This window comes from Gopherus evgoodei, chromosome 23 (genome assembly GCF_007399415.2).
Source record: "Gopherus evgoodei ecotype Sinaloan lineage chromosome 23, rGopEvg1_v1.p, whole genome shotgun sequence".
NCBI classification, from domain to species: Eukaryota; Metazoa; Chordata; order Testudines; family Testudinidae; genus Gopherus; species Gopherus evgoodei.
The window spans coordinates 4,988,345-5,008,955 of record NC_044344.1 but is presented as its reverse complement, the minus strand read 5'-3'; the positions used below and the strand labels follow the sequence as shown (position 1 = coordinate 5,008,955).

Genomic DNA, 20,611 nt, shown 5'->3' with positions numbered 1-20,611 from the left:
GCCCCTCCAGGACATGGGGTGAATCCAAATGCTTATTTTATATAAGCCTCTCAATAACCAGCTCTTTTTCAGTCCCTACCAACCTGGGATAGATTTTAACTCATGTCAGATGTGAAATTATTCCTCTCCTAAACTATCCAATGATGTCACCAACCCCAACAACTACTTCAACAATACTGAGGTTGAAACTGGCCTCAAAAAGTTACTTTATGTCTAGATGACAGAGAAGGAATAAGTACTGAGTAAATCTTGAAATAGAGCCGTCTTACATTATAGTACTTTACCCTTACTGCATCTTTTATTCAGGGATACTAAGGCACTTTACAAACAAATACTTAGCACTTTGCACTGTGGTTTATATGCTTAAAACACTATACAAACATTCATTAATCCCCAGTTATGGAATCAAGACTCTAGAAGAGGGTTGAGTCTTAAGCAACTTCTGTCATTCCTAGGTCACCAATTTTTCTTGGTCCTCTTCTTGTTTTCTCTTTCTTGTCTAGCCAAGACACCCAAAATATTCAGTGAACAATTAAGCTACCTGTTTGGTGGGAACTGAGAACGGAAAGCAATGCTAGCCAAGCCAGAGCCAGGGTAGGAGAGTCATAATTACCTGAACCAGGCCCACTTTCTATTACCCTCAACCACTTCTCATAGGATGTTCGCTACAAAGGAGTTTTTTAATTAACTAGATAATTTCACTATTAACTAGGACTGTCAAATGATTAACAAATATTCACAATTAACCATGAGAGAAAAACAGTCACAATTAATTATCATTTTAATTGCACTGGAAAACAATAATAGAACACCAATTTGAATTTATTATAAATATTTTTGGATGTTTTTCTACATTTTCAAATATATTTATTTCAATTACAATGCAGAATACAAAACATATAGTGCTCACTTTGTATTATTAATTTGATTACAAATATTTGCACTGTAAAAAAAAATTAAAAATAGTATGGTGAGGTGAGGTGAGGCAGTATCTGTGTTGACACTGTTACTGACATCACCTGCTGGCTGTCAGCCCCACTGTGGGGCTCACAGCTGGAGCTCACCTGCCCCAGGGCTGACAGCTGGAGCTCCCTGCACCTCTTGGCAGTATGGAGACTCCAGCTGTGAACTATCAGTCCCAGGACAGCAAGGCTCCAGCTGTCATTGCCCCGCCATGCCTCACACAGTTAAATTGATGGAAGCACGCCTGGTGAGGATGCGCACAGCATGGATGTGAAACACCTCTTTAATTACTGCAGCAGTCAAATTATCTTTAGTTGATTTAATTTTGTAGTGTAGACATGCCCTAAGACTTTGGAAGCACCTCTTACCTTTTTGTAGAGTACTGGGAAAGGAGAGAGTAACTTTCTCATCTTCATTCTGATAGTTGAATCCCGTGGCATGTATTTCTGAAATGGAAAGAGCACTTGGTTCAAACAAGAGCCTAGAATGTTTCCCTAATTCAAGAGCACTTTACGTTCACACTTCGGTGAATTGAATCCAGCTGAACTTAGCAAAATGCTGTAATCACTAATCAAGATTTCAATTAACATAGAACAATATAAACCTAAACACCCAAAGAAATACCACACTTACTGACAAGGTTCAATGCTCTACTCTCATGCCTCAGAAAACCAATTTAAGCATGTTTATGTGGGGGTCATAGGGTTCCTACACACTGATTTCACTCCAAGCTGCTACCTCAATCTCTTCCCACACACACTCCATTGGAATGCTGCACTCACACGGATCTGCAAAGGCTGAGCAACCTAATTGTTTCACAATTAGAGCAATGAGAGGGGGTGAGGACTGTCTGCCTCTTGTTCAGCACCAAGCATGCTGGTGGCACTTACATGCTGCTCTCCTAATACAATGTGAAATTCCAGTTGAGATCTCTCATTTAACATGAGATGCAGCAGTGTCAACTAGAACAAAGAGAAAAGTTGGTCCAATAGAGATTTGTCTAATTTTACCTAATTGTCCAAAACATATTTACAAAAATCAGTTTGTTTTAGAAGCTTCTAGATCTCAATTTGAAAAACCAATATCCCATTTTTTCAAAGCTGCTTCTTATATCTTGAAAATGAAACTCAGAGGTCTTCATGAACAGGGATCCTGTCTTTGTTTAGATTTGTAAAGCAGCTAATTAAGGGCCTGCCAGGTCCAACTGGAGCTGCTAAGCACTACACTGTAAATGGTTAGTGTTAAATAATGAATCTAGGCCAGATTGACATATAGAGGAAATCAGCACTTCGATACCAAGCTCATCCACCGAGCTGCAGTGTGCTCAGTGCTGAGGAAGCACCTTGTATTACTTCCTCCTTTCTAACCAATTCAGTGAGTGGCACTTTGTGTTTGGAGAGAACTGTTGTGTCCAGCACTCCTGACCCAGGAAAAGTGCTACAGCTTTTAAGGTGAGATCCTAGACCCTCTTTCACCCCACCCCTGGTCCACACAAATAACCCATCACTAACAAGCTTTGAGAAACACAGAGCTGTATGTAATCAACAGACGAACACTATTTTTAATACTTCCCAATGCTCTGAACTGGTGAATTTCCATTCAACACATCATGCGCCTATACAGCATTATATACACTGAGGCATAGTTGTGGATTTACTAATACACATTTGCTTAATCTTCTAAAGTATTAATATTTAAAGGACAACAGAAATAAGGAAAAGGGTGATAGAAGAAACTGACTGTGCTTTGTTAGATATGAACACATTAAATGAAGAACATTCCACAGTATCCTCTCTCATTACATGGATCCTTGAATCACTATGAACTACATCTAGAAACGACAGAGTTTAATTTTGGAGTATTACAGAAAAGGGTGATAGAAGAAACTGACTGTGCTATGTTAGATATGAACACATTAAATGAAGAACATTCCACAGTATCCTCTCATTACATGGATCCTTGAATCACTATGAACTACATCTAGAAACGACAGATTTTAATTTTGAAGTACTACAGAATGACCTCTTTCTAGGGTCATATATTGTGGCAAGGTGATATTTTCCAGACATGCATTTTTAGATACAGTCACAGAACACTCAAGTTCATTTTATCAAGCCAGGAACTGCCAGGAAGAACTCCTTTTTCAGTAATACTGTTTACTGAAAATGTGCTTTAGTTTACTCTAGTATAAAATATTAGGGGAGAGAACATGTTGCTCCATTTTTTAAAATGGTGCATTATTTCAGCTTGAAAGTCATGCAGAGTAAATACCAATCTCTGTTGACAAAATTAAAATGTAAAAATTGCATGAATGCATACAGTCTTACCTACTTGCTCCATCATACTTTACTCAGGACTTAATCCGCATTGATTGCAATAGTGAGATAGTCAACCCTCCCTATAAAACAATTATAAGTGGAAAGAAATATAGCAGTGACTCAATCCCAAGAGAAAAATGATAGTTTAGTGGACTGATGTGTTGAAAGTTTAATCGAATAGTTAAAACTGTGCACTTCCACTATTTTAAATTGTCTATCCTCTTCCGCTCAAACCACTGAATTCAAGTGAAAACAGGTCTGAGATATTAAGACACAAGAAAGACTTGAACAATGCCTTGTGGACAAAGGTTCACCAAATACAGCCAGGGAAAAAAAAGATAAGTGATTAGGTTCCTCTAGTCTCTTAGTTCTGTAGAAGGCGGAGAAAGCAAAGGAGCCATTCCCAGCAAGCTGCAGGTTGAAGCATACTGGATAGAATGTTGTTGGACTTTTGAGTGTATGGAGGTCTGAAGAACAAGGCACAATAATGAGCTTTGTGGTAAAATGAGGGAGCAAAACTGGTTGCCAATTGCATCACTAAATAAGATTCACTGGATTTTGATCCCTGCTATCTTTAGATTCCAACAGAAAACAAACCTGGCGTAACAAGATAGAGCACTGGTAATCTGTCACATGAGGAGGAAAGGGCTGAACATCTGCCTCAGATACTTCTCTGTCAGGCTGCCTGGAAACTATGTTGTCCACCACAGGGGCCAGCAAGTGATGCTGAGCTGACCAACTGTGTGTCAGCTTGAGGACTGAGGCTAAAATAAAGAGCTAAGAAACCAGAGTAAAAGATCTCCTGATCCCAAGCTCAGTGAAACAACACTATGCTCTCCATACAGCGCTGTGGCAAGGCCTGATCATGAAGTCAAGGACTCTGTCACTGCAGATTCAGAGCACCACCCTACTGAACCTCAGGAAGTACCTGACAGCATGCATAAGGCATGCAGATTGTTGCCAAATTTGACACCAAATATTTAATTTCTTAATTTAATTTATTTCCCCCCCTGCAGGCTCTAAATCACTACAAAACACTTGCGCTTAGCATCAGCACATTGTTGTGGTGTGGTTTTAAAACTTTTCTTGCCTGTGCATGAAAAACATTGGGCAACTGTTTTAACCATAAAAGCAGATCCAGACTAACAGGCTACCCCTCTGATGTTTTAACCATGATAGATATAAAGACAAAACAGCCCCCACCCCACGGTTTTACTTTTTCTGCTTGCACAGGAAGAAACATTGTTTCTACATGCAGATAATAACCATGTTTCACACCAGTACTTAAACATGGTTAAATGTGTAGGGCAGATGGGGTCTAACACTATGTTTAAACAGGGTTGCTTCCAACATTAGTTTCCATTGTAATGTACCTACGGCCTTAGCACTTGATTTTTCAGAGGGGATGATTTTGACGAATACTGTGGGTGCTCTCTGCAACTCTGAAAATCAGGCCTTAAGTATCACAAGATTCAATAACAGCCTCCCCTGCTATCACAAACTTCCTCTGGTTAACTTACATTTTTAAAATAGCAGAAAGATTTAAATCGATGAGGGTAACAAAAAGAGAATTTATTCAGTTAATGTTTCAAAAATGCACGTAACAGAATTATTGAGGATGGTGTCAAATCAAATGTCTCTTCCCAGCCCCTCAAGCTCTGTCTTCCATATGCATTTTTATGTTAAAATACACAAGAGATAAATGCATTTCTATCAAGTCAAAAATCACACTTTAAGTTGTACTATTTTTAAGGATCTGAAGGATGCCCATTCAAGATTGCAAGATTTTTTAATACCCAGCAAAGTACAAATAAATTAGTGATTATGCAGTCCACAAATATTTAAGCCTTAGCATACTGCCTACAATATTTTTGTAAGTGCCTAAGAGAACTAACTGCTTGTAACAAACATGTGAGTGCTGCAAGAGGCTGCTGGAATTCCTGATGGAGCTGAATACAAAGGCTCCTGAAGGAAACAGTACAATTTTGGCAGTCTACTAACTTTAAAGGGTTTGGCACTGCCAGGTGGTGAGTTCATCACTGGCACACTAATATACACACTGGACCAAGTAGCATGAGAAAACAGGCGTAAGTTGTTAGTTCTCAGTTTCTTTTGGAAAAGAGCATTAACAAAAGATCCAGTAAAGTTTCCAAAATATGGGGCACTACATATTTAACATCAGTTTTTCATAAAGAACATCCACTATTTTAAATAACTTACTGCATTTCTAGAGAGTAATTCCTGAAACTGCACAGTATCCAGCTGGATATGTCAATTAATTAATTATTCCAATTTATAGGCATGTACTACAACAATCTAGATCCTGGCCAAAGGTTTTACGCAATATGTCCAATCTAGTGTACTGTCTTTGAGAGAAAACACAAACAATACCAAAGATAGAATTATATATGTTGGAATCAAGCTGATTGTAAAAGATAATTCCCCCTACACTCAACTGGGGTCACTGTCCATACCTGGCGGGGAGGAGAAGAGAAAGGTGCATTAAAATGCTAGAGACAACAATTGTAGCTTTAAACACATGCTAGCTGGCTGAGGTAAACCCTAGGCTCTACCCCCTGTCCCGTCCCCCCCCCGATCCCTCACAGGTTTACCTCAGTTCACTAATATGCATTAAACACACTTTTCCCTAGTGAAAAGGAGACTTTCAGTGGTGTTTTCTGAGCTAAAAATTAAGTTCAATACAACTCTGATACAATTAATGTAGAATCTACATAAATAGCTTTCAAAACACATTCTACATCCTGTTTGCTGCATCAAACATATTAAATACCAACAGTTACTGAGTTAAACAGCACAAACTGTAAAAAACAGGTTTAGTGTTCTGGTTTTTCCACTAAATTCCCTAGAAAAATATCCAAGGGCTTTATAATGGCACACGGAGTCACATTCTCCCCCTCTCTGAAATCAGCTTGGGAATTTTTGCTGCCACATTCAATGGCAACAGATTTTGGCCAACAGAGCTCAAAATTGAAGCAACTCACCACTATGCCTATATTTATATTATGACCCCACCTACACTTGCAGAAAAAACATGTTATCTGAGTGGTTTTAACACAGACTCTTCAGGACATGACCTGTCTCTTCCTGCTCCGCAGAACATCTAGCACCGAGGTGGGCAAACTACAGTCGGCAGGCTGCCTCTGGCCCGCGGGACCGTCCTGCCTGGACCTTGAGCTGCCAGGTAGGCCCTGGCCCCTCCCCTGCTGTTCCCCCTCCCTCCCAGCCTCAGCTCACTCTCAGCCCAGCTGCCACCAGCGCTCTGGGCAGCAGGGCTGAGAGATCCTGCCAGGCAGCACAGCTGCGAGAGCCATCACCCTGCCCCGGTGCTCTAGACTGCATGGCTGGCTCCAGCCAGGTGGCACGGCTGCCAGTCCTGGTGCTCTGGGCGGCATGGTAAGAGGGCGGGGAGCAGGGGGGTTGGATAAGGGGCAGGGGTCCCGGGAGGCAGTTGGATAGGCATGGGAGTCCCAGGGTGTGGGGGTGTGGATAGGGGTCAGGGCAGTCAGCGAATGGGGGAGTTAGATTATGGCTAATATTGTTTTAATACGTGGGTAAATTGGGTCAGTGGGTTCCATGTTTTAAACGTTATTTATATTCATACTTAACTACAAAAGTTAATCTGTCCCAGGGAAGAGAGTCAAAGTGATTTGGGCAAGCTCAGAACCACCATACTAGGAATCCTGACAAGCACAGTGTTTCTCAAAACTGTGCTGGGATCTATTTTTAAACACTGTTGCTAGCACAGTGTGGACAAACTTCAGCCTTTCGTTAAAGGTGTGCCCAAGCAATCTGCCAGAGCAGAAAGAGTTTGAGGCTCCTCATCTACCCTCTTGCGGAGTTAAAGTTTCACAGATGAAAGAAGTTAACATCTTGTACTTCCTCAGTCATCAGCATTAATCATTGACCTCCAGCAATGTGATTTATGGAGAGTTTTCTGGTGATTTTCACAAAATTTCATTGGACTCTATGCAACTAAATTAGTTAAAAGTAGTACTACTTTCTCCTTCACAAAAATGATTACATATCACAGCAGCCCTCTCATCCCATCAGGTCCAGATTAAGGCAATCCAGGGCCCTCAGCACACAGAGTATGTCTGTAGTTTTAGCATGTGCTCCTACATTCATTTTTGCCCAACCCTGTTACTACCCACCCTCATCCAAATGCTTAATTGCACTTGAAACCTATGCTTGCATGCATAGCTTGGGGATATGGGTTAAAGCACAAACTGCTTTAGCAAGGGCTAGAACGTGAGGATGAGGATGGACAAGAGCACTTAAGTGCTCATAGTGCTCCAATGCCCTTCCCACAATTCTCCCTCTTCACTTCCAAAGGACAGACAAGTTCTCCCACAACTATTACAATTAACTGGGAAAAAATCCCCGAGCATCTCAGCACAAATCATGGGATATGCCCACAGACAGAAGCGAGTGCAGAAACATTGAGGAAACAATAATGTGGGTAAAGCTTTGCTGTGGAAACAGATCACACTCGGGCAAGGTAACCAGAGTGCCAAACACCAGGTCAGTTGTGCAGTGCTGACATACCCTACGGCCCAGGATCCCTTGTGGCCATTCAATGATTTGGATAATGGCATAGAGAGTACACTTATAAAGTTTGCGGATGATACCAAGCTGAGAGGGGTTTGCAAGTGCTTTGGAGGAGATGATTAAAATTCAGAGTGATCTGGACAACCTGGAGAACTGGTCTGAAGTAAATGGGATGAAATTCAATAAGGACAAATGCAAAATACTCCACTTAGGAAGGAACAATCAGTTGCACATACAAAATGGGAAATGACGGCCTAGGAAGGAGCACTGCAGAAAGGGATCTGGGGGTCACAATGGATCATAAGCTAAATATGAGTCAACAGTGAACGTTGTTCAATATCTTCATCAACGATTTAGATGTTGGCATAGAAAGTATGCTTATTAAGTTTGCGGACGATACCAAACTGGGAGGGATTGCAACTGCTTTGGAGGACAGGGTCAAAATTCAAAATGATCTGGACAAATTGGAGAAATGGTCTGAGGTAAACAGGATGAAGTTCAATAAAGATAAATGCAAAGTGCTCCACCTAGGAAGGAACAATCAGTTTCACACATACAGAATGGGAAGAGACTGTCTAGGAAGGAGTATTGCAGAAAGAGATCTAGGGGTCATAGTAGACCACAAGCTTAATATGAGTCAACAGTGTGATACTGTTACAAAAAAAAGCAAACGTGATTCTGGGATGCATTAACAGGTGTGTTGTAAACAAGACACGAGAAGTCATTCTTCCGCTTTACTCTGCGCTGGTTAGGCCTCAACTGGAGTAGTGTATCCAGTTCTGGGCACCGCATTTCAAGAAAAATGTGGAAAAATTGGAGAGGGTCCAGAGAAGAGCAACAAGAATGATTAAAGGTCTTGAGAACATGACCTATGAAGGAAGGCTGAAGGAATTGGGTTTGTTTAGTTTGGAAAAGAAAAGACTGAGAGGGGACATGATAGCAGTTTTCAGGTATCTAAAAGGGTGTCATCAGGAAGAGGGAGAAAACTTGTTCACCTTAGCCTCCAATGATAGAACAAGAAGCAACGGTCTTAAACTGCAGCAAGGGAGATTTAGGTTGGACATCAGGAAAAAGTTCCTAACTGTCAGGGTAGTTAAACACTGGAATAGATTGCCTAGGGAAGTTGTGGAATCTCCATCTCTGGAGATATTTAAGAGTAGGTTAGATAAATGTCTATCAGGGATGGTCTAGACAGTATTTGGTCCTGCCATGAGGGCAGGGGACTGGACTCGATGACCTCTCGAGGTCCTTTCCAGTCCTAGAGTCTATGAGTCTATAAAAAAACAAAGCGAACATCATTCTGAGATGTTTTAGCAGGAGTGTTGTAAGCAAAACATAAGTAATTCTTCTACTCTACTCTGCGCAGATTAGGCCTCAACTGGAGTATTGTGTCCAGTTCTGGGCACCACATTTCAGGAAGGATGTAGACAAATTGGAGAGAGTCCAGAGAAGAGTGACAAAAATGATTAAAGATCTAGAAAACATGACCCACGAGGGAAGACTGAAAAAATTGGGTTTGTTTAGTCTGGAAAAGAGAAGACTGAGAGGGGACACGACAACAGTTTTCAAGTATGTAAAAGATTATTACAAGAAGGAGGGAGAAAAGTTGTTTTTCTTAAACCTCTGAGGACAGGACAAGAAGCAATGGACTTAAATTGCAGCAAGGGAGGTTTAGGTTGGACATTTGGAAAAACTTCCTGTCAGGGTGCTTAAGCACTGGAATAATTCATTACCTAGGAAGGTTGTGGAATCTCTATCACTGGGGATTTTTAAGAGCAGGTTAGACAAATACCTGTCAGGAATGGTCTAGATAATTCTTAGTCCTGCAACAAGGCAGGGGACTGGACTAGATGACCTCTCAAGGTCTCTTCCAGTCCTATGATTCTATGAAAGGGTGGTGTTGATAGACCCCTTCGGAGCATTAGGTTTGAAGTTAACACTCCATTGAAATGCACAAGGTGGTTCACATCTCTCAGTTCAAACTATCTGCAGACTCAAGCAGATACAACTGCATATTACCAAGCTTTTCATGACTACTAGAAACTTCATTTTTGTTTTTAAATGACAGCTGAGATTCTGATGTAATCAGAGTGACTTCAGGAGCTGGGGAATCTAGGAATGCCTTAATCAGGTTCTGCATTCTATTAGTGGCTAACTTCCTGTGGGACTGAAAAGACTGAAGTGGCAAACATCAAGCAGCAAAAATTTAAATAAGGAGTCAGTTGGCAACATTTTTTTCAAAAAATGTGTATAGAAAAATAGCAATGCTAAAATAGAAGGGTACTGGTCACTCAATTATTTGGTAAAATTAACAGATAACACTTTGGCTGTTTGCAATTCTGCACGTGAAATTGCTGATAATTACCCTCCAAGTACCTCAACATTCCTGTCTTTAATAACAAGTTGCTTGTAATCTGTGAAACATCCAAAATGCTCTCCAAGTTAAATGAAGATGAAAAATAATTAGCCAATAATTATGACTTCAGCAGATAATTTCACACCTCCTTAAAATGCAGACTTGCAGGGAAATCAAACTGCTTAATATCCAGTATTAAATGTGAGTAAAATACAATCCCCTGAAATTTACTTAACGTGCCAACTATTTATACTTGTTTTCTTAATCCCTTATTTAGTGGAGCATGGCCATTCATTTGGACAAAGGTAATATGGCTAATGCATAACTATTCACCTTGACCAGAGGTAGATGGCCATGTATAATAAACATTACACAAACACCAAAAAAAGTATAGGCCCAGGAATCTAGAAGGCAACAAATGATCCAGTCATGAAAGAAAACTCACTGAAATGAAGGAAGAGTTTGCAACAGAAAATTCTGAGTAATTCTAAACTGAGCATCATGGTTCCAGTGTAACGTTAGTTGATCTATGTGGCAAGTTCACAGCTACCAGACAGAATTTCAATTACTATTTCTAGTAAGATCATTAATTCTCATATTTCAGTAGTCAATGCCTTTGCATATTAAGTCACACTTGAATCCAACTCCCATATACCGAGCTCTGGAGGGCTTATAGGAATTAGTAATAAACAACCCAACAACAGTTTTCACTGAAGTCAGCAAACCTGCCTCTACTCACAAGGGGAGCAGATTTGTTGAGAAAGAAGGTGCTATTTCTACACTGTTACTTTTCAGCATAGAACCACACTTTAAAACGAGATAAGACATTATCTTGCCTGACATTTAACAACATGTACATCAAGCAGAAATTCTTCCCCGAGTTATTGAATTAAAATGGGTAGCAATTCCTCACTGCAGCCTGCAAAAGGAGAAAGTTTACTGATCTTATAAAGATTCCTATAATTCTTGTTTTAAAATCTAATACATAATATTTATATTGACCTGTCATAAACAGATAGCTAAGGGTTAATGTCTCTTTCACCTGAAACACCTGACCAGAGAACCAATCAGGAAACTGGATTTTTTCAACTTTGGGTGGAGGGAAGTGTGTCTCTGAGTCTTTTGTCTGCCTGCCTGCTTCTCTGAGCTTTGGAGAAGTACTTTCTATTTTCTAGTCTTCTGTTTCTAAGTGTAAGGACAAAGAGATCAGATAGTAAGTTCTATGGTTTCTTTTCTTTGGTATTTGCATGAATATAAGTGCTGGAGTGCTTTGATTTGTATTCTTTTTGAATAAGGCTGTTTATTCAATATTCTTTTAAGCAATTGACCCTGTGTTGTATCATCTTAATACAGATAGAACATTTGTATTTTTTCTTTCTTTTTATATAAAGCTTTCTTTTAAGACCTGTTGGAGTTTTTCTTTACTTCAGGGAAATTGAGTCTGTACTCACCAGGGAATTGGTGGGAGGAAGAAATCAGGGGAGAGCTGTGTGTTGGATTGCTAGCCTGATTTGGCATTTCCTCTGGGTGAAGAGGAAAGTGCTTTTGTTCCAGGATTGGGAACGGAGAGGGGGAATCACTCTGCCTAGTTTCACAGAGCTTGTGTCTGTGTATCTCTCCAGGAGCATCTGGAGGGGGGAAGGGAAAAAGGATTATTTCCCTTTGTTGTGAGACTCAAGGGATTTGGGTCTTGGGGTCCTCAGGGAAGGTTTTTCAGTGGGACCAGAGTGCCCCAAAACACTCTAATTTTTTGGGTGGTGGCAGCAGTACCAGGTCCAAGCTGGTAACTAAGCTTGGAGGTTTTCATGCTAACCCCCAAATTTTGGACGCTAAGGTCCAGAATCTGGGAATAAGGTTATGTCATGAGTGGCAGCGGCGGGATATAGACAGAATCCAGAAGCCAGTAGGAATATTATATTTTTCTTTTCTCTGCTAAGGGCTTTTTAGCAGAGAGAAACAGTTTGGTTTTAAAAGGGAACCAGAGAGAATTTTTTTTTTCTGCTCTCTCTAGCAGTTTGTGGTTTGCATGTTAAGCGAGAAGACTGTTGAGGGTCTTTTGTCATGCAATAGCCCTCCCATTAGCAGGCAAGTACCAGCACTTATATGCATGCAAATAAAGTGGTTTTTCTGGTTTCCCTTCATTGAACATTAGCTAGAGAGAGAAAGGGAAAAAAGCACTGTTGCTAGGCAGACTTCAGGAGGCAACAGAGCCTGCAGTTCAAAAGAGAAACACCGGAGGGCACCCCAACACAAGAAAACAGGAACCATGTCTACCAGGACAAAAATGGAGGCCGAAGACCAATTAAAAGAAGCTGAACACAGGCGAGAGATGGAAAAACACAAACAGGAACTAGAAATAAAACAAAAAGAGATGGAGATAAAAGAAAAGGAAGAAAGCCTCAAACTGGCAGCCTTCCAAAGAGAACAGGCAGCCCAAGAGGCAGCACACAAAAGAAAACTAGAAGAAGAAGAGGTGGCCCACCGCCGAGAAATGGAAAAACAACAAAAAGAGAATGAAGAGAAGGAAAAACAGAGAAAACATGAACTGGACTTGGCAAAAGCTGGGCTGCATGTGCCAGCCAACCCTAACAACCCGGCGCCAATTATTGCTCCACAGCACAGGAAATTTCCCACCTACAAGGCAGGTGATGACACCGAGGCCTTCTTGGAAAATTTTGAAAGAGCCTGTCTTGGGTACAGCATCCCCGAAGACCAGTACATGGTAGAATTAAGGCCACACCTCAGTGGACCTTTAGCAGAGGTGGCAGCTGAAATGCCCAAGCCGCAAATGAATGACTATAAACTTTTTCAAACCAAGGCCAGATACAGGATGGGGATAACCCCAGATCATGCCCGTCGGCGCTTCAGAACCCAAAAATGGAAACCAGAGGTGTCATTTCCCAAACACGCCTACTACATTGCAAAAAACTATGAGGCCTGGTTAACAGGAAACAACATTCAAACCTTGGAAGAAGTGAACCTCCTCATACAAATGGAGCAGTTCTTGGATGGTGTTCCTGAAGACATCACACGGTACATACAAGACAGAAATCCCAAAACTATCGCTGAGGCGGGGGAGATTGGAGCCAAATGGATGGAACTGGCAGAAAGCAAAAAAGCTACTGTCAAGGGGAACGATTACCCCAGGGGGCACACAGACCATAAACCCTACAACCGAGGACAGCCAAAGACCCTCCATACCACCCAAGTAAAGCCACAAATACCCTACTCTTCAACCTCACCAGTCTCCAGTAACTCACCTCGGCCCAGTGACCCATCAGATGGAAGATGCTTTAAGTGTAATGAACCGGGACATATCAAGGCCAACTGTCCCAAGAACACCATGCGAGTGCAATTCATTACACCACCATCACCCCAAAGATCCCCAGGCCCAGATGCCTCTCAAATACCCTTGGAGCTAAGGGAAAATTTGAGAGTGGGCGGAAGGAAGGTTACTGCGTGGAGAGACACGGGGGCACAAGTGTCAGCTATCCACCAATCCTTCGTTGACCCCAAATTCATCAACCCAAAGGCCAAAGTTACAATTTACCCCTTCATGTCACAAGCTGTAGACTTGCCTACAGCTCAACTGCCTGTCCAGTACAAAGGCTGGTCAGGAATGTGGACTTTTGCAGTCTATGACAATTATCCTATCCCCATGCTACTGGGGGAAGACTTGGCCAACCAGGTGAGGCGGGCCAAGAGAGTGGGAATGGTTACCCGTAGCCAAACCAGGCAAGCTTCCAGACCCATTCCTGTTCCTGAGCCGTCCACAGAGGCCCCGTCTGTGTTACCAGAGACCCAGACAGAGGTAGTGGACCCGGATTCCATGCCTACCACTGAAACAGCCACAGCATCTCCAGTCCCAGGCCCGGAACTGGAACAGCAACCAGCACCAGCAAGTGCAACCACATCTTCAAACTCAACGCCAGAGGGCGCCAGCGAGCCAGAACTGGCAGAAGCACACGACAGCCATACCCAAAAGGCTCAGCCAGAGCCTGAAATACCCTCAGGTGCACCAGCGGAGAGCGGTTCACCAGCAACGGAAACAACCCCATCACCTACATCGCTTACAGAGGGACCAAGCCCAAGTCCACCGTCTGAGGAAGAACTGGTGACCCCAGCCTCAAGGGAACAGTTCCAGGCTGAGCAGGAAGCAGATGACAGCCTTCAGAAAGCGTGGGCGGCGGCACGGAGCACCCCACCGCCTCTCAGCTCTTCTAATCGATCCCGGTTTGTTATAGACCAAGGACTTTTATACAAGGAAATTCTTTCTGGTGGACACCGGGAAGAATGGCAGCCGCAAAAACAGTTGGTGGTTCCAACTAAGTACCGGGGGAAGCTCTTAAGCTTAGCCCATGATCATCCCAGTGGCCATGCTGGGGTGAACCGAACCAAGGACCGGTTGGGGAAGTCCTTCCACTGGGAGGGGATGGGCAAGGACGTTGCCAAGTATGTCCGGTCTTGTGAGGTATGCCAAAGAGTGGGAAAGCCTCAAGACCAGGTCAAGGCCCCTCTCCAGCCACTCCCCATAATTGAGGTCCCATTTCAGCGAGTAGCTGTGGATATTCTGGGCCCTTTCCCAAAAAAGACGCCCAGAGGAAAGCAGTACGTACTGACTTTAGTGGACTTTGCTACCCGATGGCCAGAAGCAGTAGCTCTAGGCAACACCAGGGCTAACACTGTGTGCCTGGCCCTAACAGACATCTTTGCCAGGGTAGGTTGGCCCTCTGACATCCTTACAGATTCAGGGTCTAATTTCCTGGCAGGGACCATGGAAAAACTGTGGGAAACTCATGGGGTGAATCACTTGGTTGCCACCCCGTACCACCATCAAACCAATGGCCTGGTGGAAAGGTTCAATGGAACTTTGGGGGCCATGATAAGAAAATTCATCAACGAATTCTCCAATAATTGGGACCTAGTGTTGCAGCAGTTGCTGTTTGCCTACAGGGCTGTACCACATCCCAGTTTAGGGTTTTCACCATTTGAACTTGTGTATGGTCACGAGGTTAAGGGGCCATTACAGTTGGTGAAGCAGCAATGGGAGGGGTTTACGCCTTCTCCAGGAACTAACATTCTGGACTTTGTAAGCAACCTACAAAGCACCCTCCGACACTCTTTAGCCCTTGCTAGAGAGAACCTAAAGGATGCTCAAGAAGAGCAAAAGGCCTGGTATGACAGACATGCCAGAGAACGTTCCTTCAAGGTAGGAGACCAGGTTATGGTCTTGAAGGCGCAACAGGCCCATAAGATGGAAGCATCATGGGAAGGGCCATTCACGGTCCAAGAGCGCCTGGGAGCTGTAAACTACCTCATAGCATTTCCCAATTCCTCACTAAAGCCTAAAGTGTACCATGTTAATTCTCTCAAGCCTTTCTATTCCAGAGACTTACAGGTTTGTCAGTTTACAGTCCAGGGAGATGATGCTGAGTGGCCTGACGGTGTCTACTACGACGGAAAAAAAGACGGTGGCGTGGAAGAGGTGAACCTCTCAACCACCCTGGAACGTCTGCAGCGGCAACAAATCAAGGAGCTGTGCACTAGCTTCGCCCCATTGTTCTCAGCCACTCCAGGACGGACTGAACGGGCATACCACTCCATTGATACAGGTAATGCTCACCCAATCAGAACCCCACCCTACCGGGTGTCTCCTCATGCCCAAGCTGCTATAGAATGGGAGATCCAGAACATGCTACAGATGGGTATAATCCGCCCATCTACCAGTGCATGGGCATCTCCAGTGGTTCTGCTACCCAAACCAGATGGGGAAATACGCTTCTGCGTGGACTACCGTAAGCTAAATGCTGTAACTCGTCCGGACAACTATCCAATGCCACGTACTGATGAGCTATTGGAAAAGTTGGGACGTGCCCAGTTCATCTCTACAATAGACTTAACCAAGGGGTACTGGCAAGTACCACTAGATGAACCTGCCAAGGAGAGGTCAGCATTCGTCACCCATGCGGGGGTGTATGAATTCAATGTCCTTCCTTTCGGCCTTCGAAATGCACCCGCCACCTTCCAGAGGCTGGTAGACGGTCTACTAGCTGGACTGGGAGAATTTGCAGTTGCCTACCTCGATGATGTGGCCATTTTTTCAGACTCCTGGCCCGAACACCTACTACACCTGGAAAAGGTCTTTGAGCGCATCAGGCAGGCAGGACTAACTGTTAAGGCCAAAAAGTGTCAAATAGGCCAAAACAGAGTGACTTACCTGGGGCACCAGGTGGGTCGAGGAACCATAAACCCCCTACAGGCCAAGGTGGATGCTATCCAAAAGTGGCCTGTCCCAAGGTCAAAGAAACAGGTCCAATCCTTCTTAGGCTTGGCCGGATACTACAGGCGATTTGTACCACACTACAGCCAAATCGCTGCCCCATTGACCGACCTGACCAAAAAGACCCAGCCAAATGCCGTTAAGTGGACTGATGAGTGTCAAAAAGCCTTTACCCAGCTTAAGGCAACGCTCATGTCGGACCCTGTGCTCAGGGCCCCGGACTTTGACAAGCCATTCCTAGTAACCACGGATGCATCTGAGCGTGGTATAGGAGCAGTGCTCATGCAGGAAGCAACAGATCACAACTTCCATCCTGTCGTGTTTCTCAGCAAGAAACTGTCTGAGAGGGAAAGTCACTGGTCAGTCAGTGAAAAGGAATGCTATGCCATTGTGTACGCCCTGGAAAAGCTACGCCCATATGTTTGGGGACGGCAATTCCAACTACAAACTGACCATGCTGCACTAAAGTGGCTTCATACTGCCAAGGGAAACAACAAGAAACTTCTTCGTTGGAGTTTAGCTCTCCAAGATTTTGATTTTGAAATTCAACACATCACAGGAGCTTCTAACAAAGTTGCTGATGCACTCTCCCGTGAAAGTTTCCCAGAATCCAGTAGTTAAAAAGTGTTCTTAAAATCTAAAGTCTGTTAGTTATATACTTAGTAGTATATGTAAAGGTGCATGTGTTGTATTAATCTGTTTATTTTCAAGTTCTAGAAGAAATTGCCGCCAGTGAGCTTCCCCACTGTCTGCAATTTGGGGGGCGTGTCATAAACAGATAGCTAAGGGTTAATGTCTCTTTCACCTGAAACACCTGACCAGAGAACCAATCAGGAAACTGGATTTTTTCAACTTTGGGTGGAGGGAAGTGTGTCTCTGAGTCTTTTGTCTGCCTGCCTGCTTCTCTGAGCTTTGGAGAAGTACTTTCTATTTTCTAGTCTTCTGTTTCTAAGTGTAAGGACAAAGAGATCAGATAGTAAGTTCTATGGTTTCTTTTCTTTGGTATTTGCATGAATATAAGTGCTGGAGTGCTTTGATTTGTATTCTTTTTGAATAAGGCTGTTTATTCAATATTCTTTTAAGCAATTGACCCTGTGTTGTATCATCTTAATACAGATAGAACATTTGTATTTTTTCTTTCTTTTTATATAAAGCTTTCTTTTAAGACCTGTTGGAGTTTTTCTTTACTTCAGGGAAATTGAGTCTGTACTCACCAGGGAATTGGTGGGAGGAAGAAATCAGGGGAGAGCTGTGTGTTGGATTGCTAGCCTGATTTGGCATTTCCTCTGGGTGAAGAGGAAAGTGCTTTTGTTCCAGGATTGGGAACGGAGAGGGGGAATCACTCTGCCTAGTTTCACAGAGCTTGTGTCTGTGTATCTCTCCAGGAGCATCTGGAGGGGGGAAGGGAAAAAGGATTATTTCCCTTTGTTGTGAGACTCAAGGGATTTGGGTCTTGGGGTCCTCAGGGAAGGTTTTTCAGTGGGACCAGAGTGCCCCAAAACACTCTAATTTTTTGGGTGGTGGCAGCAGTACCAGGTCCAAGCTGGTAACTAAGCTTGGAGGTTTTCATGCTAACCCCCAAATTTTGGACGCTAAGGTCCAGAATCTGGGAATAAGGTTATGTCATGACCCTTGTACAATGTTAGTATTAATAGCAAAAGTTCAATTGATTTGTTTTATATTTGCATCCCTTTCTAGTACAACATTTTGTATTTGTGGCCAATCAAACAATATGTATTGCTTTTACATGGTATTTATCAAAAATAGCAGCACTAGTAAGACAGACTTCTAAGTAACAGCAACAGGTGCCTGAAAAGAACCTCTACAAATGGCTTGCCAATTCCATGCAATTTTACTTGGAAAGCCATTACATTTTGGCAGCCTGCCAAACTGAATAAAATGCCTTAACCCTACAAAGAAATAGCCAGAGTATAAGAATAAACCTTATTAGGAATACATTTTCTATGTAACAAAGCTATGTATTTACACTGCCACAGTCTACCACAGTCAAGGTAATTAAAACTCAGGAGGAAGTGTTTCAGCCACAGAAATTTCTTTTCTATTTTACTTGATTATGAAAACAATAGAGGGACAGAACATACAATTATTTTAAAGGATAATTTTCTATACTAAGTTCTGCTACTGGTACTTCCAAGCTATCCAGTAAGGATACTAGCAATGAAACAGTATAAAATGAATGTCACAGGGAAACTCTTCATAGTATGGCAAATGGGGGGCCAATAACTAAAAACAGGTGGTGCAAAATTTTAAATCTCTTGGACTTCATTTTAATTTTGTGGGAAGACAAGGATTTTGGAGATGTGATTTATCCTTTCCTGCTTGCTCCTGCCACTTCCCCAGTACTTGAACAGACTCTTCAAGAGGTATCATGTACACATGGTGGTTTTGTTAGGTAGGATAAATTCTACATCCTCTGCTATTGTCATCATGCTCTTCACCTCCTCACCACCAGCATGACACAGAGCTTCAGGAATGCCTAGCAATACAGTGTGTTTAATGAGACTAAAGATCGCTAATGACACAGTGTACACTGTTGTCCTGGAGGATAAAATGTTTGTGAAAACTATGGAGGATTGGAGAGTCAGGATATGGCCCCACAGCCTGAATTAAACCTTGCATCTAAAACAACTAGCACTGCATTCTCCCACCATCAAGGCTGAATGGACAGATTCCAAATTGCTTGACAATGCTCCCTGCAAAACAGTCTTGTTCTTTCACTGCCCACGGCACTTCCTGCATGAAGTTCAACTTTCTCAAAACATACCCATTGAATGCTACTTCCTTACTGCACAGATCCCTATCTGCCTGGGCACTATTCAGCTGTTCACAGCCAACACTGGGAGATCCTCTGGTTACTTTCCTGATGTTTGCAGAAAATGTCACCACACTGAAGACAAAGATCAAACCAAATTAAAAATAAAGCCTGCTTGTGGATGGTTCCTTTGGTCACACAAAAACCTGCAATTGTGACATAGATAATGGACTCTTTAGTAAATCTTTTCCTAGTACACCACTGCAAAAGGAACATAAGCTTAAACCAAGTCAGGAGAATTTTAAGCTTCCCTTTTTCTTAAGTGTTAAAAAAATGTAATGGGTCCCATCCCTCCAACTCCCTTTCATTTATCCAACAACTGAAGACACTGTAGGAAAATTTAAACCTATTTAAAGGAACATCTTCCAAATCTAAACCCACAGTAGTTCATCTTATTTATAACCAAATTTCAAGGGAATGTTTCATTACATCACTATCATAGCATTCTCTTTGGAAAGTTCTGCAGAGCTTTTTTACGGGCTGGAGGATTTAAAATGTACTCTTACACAGTGGGCCAAACAGCTGCTATCATGTTTGTACTATTAAAGACTCCATTAAAAAAAACATTAAGAGCTCACAAACAAGTTATTAAAACATCCTTAACTCTCCTTATTTTGTAAATCTACTTCATAGTAAGCTAAGCATTTCTATATCGAGGCCCATGTTGTCCACACCTAGGTCATCTCATGCTTTCATTACTATAATTTCTCTCCACCCTCCAATCTATTTAAAATCCCATTGCTGAAATCATCTTCTCTCACCACCTTGAATCTCTTCACTAGCTTCCCGTCTTTTCATATCAATTGAAAGTTCCAGTCCTCTCTGTTAAGGCCCTATGTAATCTCATCTTCACCTTTCTCTGTTCTTATTTCCTCCCAATTGGGACCTCTAAAATACTCCTGTTGTCTCCTATATCCACTTAGATTCTAATCATGTTGCTCCAATGCTTGGAACACTCTCACATGCATCTAAGTGCCTTCTTCCCACCTTCACCCATGAATCTTCCTACATTGATCTGACTATTGATTCTGCAACACCTCCTTTACCTGCACTGTTACTCCATGTTTTGTCACTTATGTTGAACTGCACACGCCTCACAGTGCAAACCATGTCTCACTATGGTGTTACATAAATGGATAACAAGGTGTCAGAACTGTCAACCTGAAACATCCCTTGAGCTGAAATGCTAAAGCACAACAGGGTAGAATTCCAGCTGCAACTCAATTTCCTTTTTTGTGCAAAATTAAAATAGACTTTTTTTTAAATACTGTGTAGAGGAATTAAACTTCAGC

The 20,611-nt window shown here is 42.5% G+C and overlaps 1 protein-coding gene across 2 annotated transcripts in view; it reads right to left on the bottom strand.

Annotated features, from left to right (window-relative positions):
- LOC115638922 (puromycin-sensitive aminopeptidase) overlaps positions 1 to 20,611 on the bottom strand; it is a 67,238-nt gene that overhangs the window by 34,528 nt on the left and 12,099 nt on the right. For both annotated transcript variants that reach the window (XM_030541017.1, XM_030541016.1), the window contains exon 3: positions 1,332 to 1,409. In XM_030541017.1, the coding sequence (XP_030396877.1) occupies positions 1,332 to 1,409 (78 nt within the window). The remainder of the gene's footprint in view (positions 1 to 1,331; positions 1,410 to 20,611) is intronic.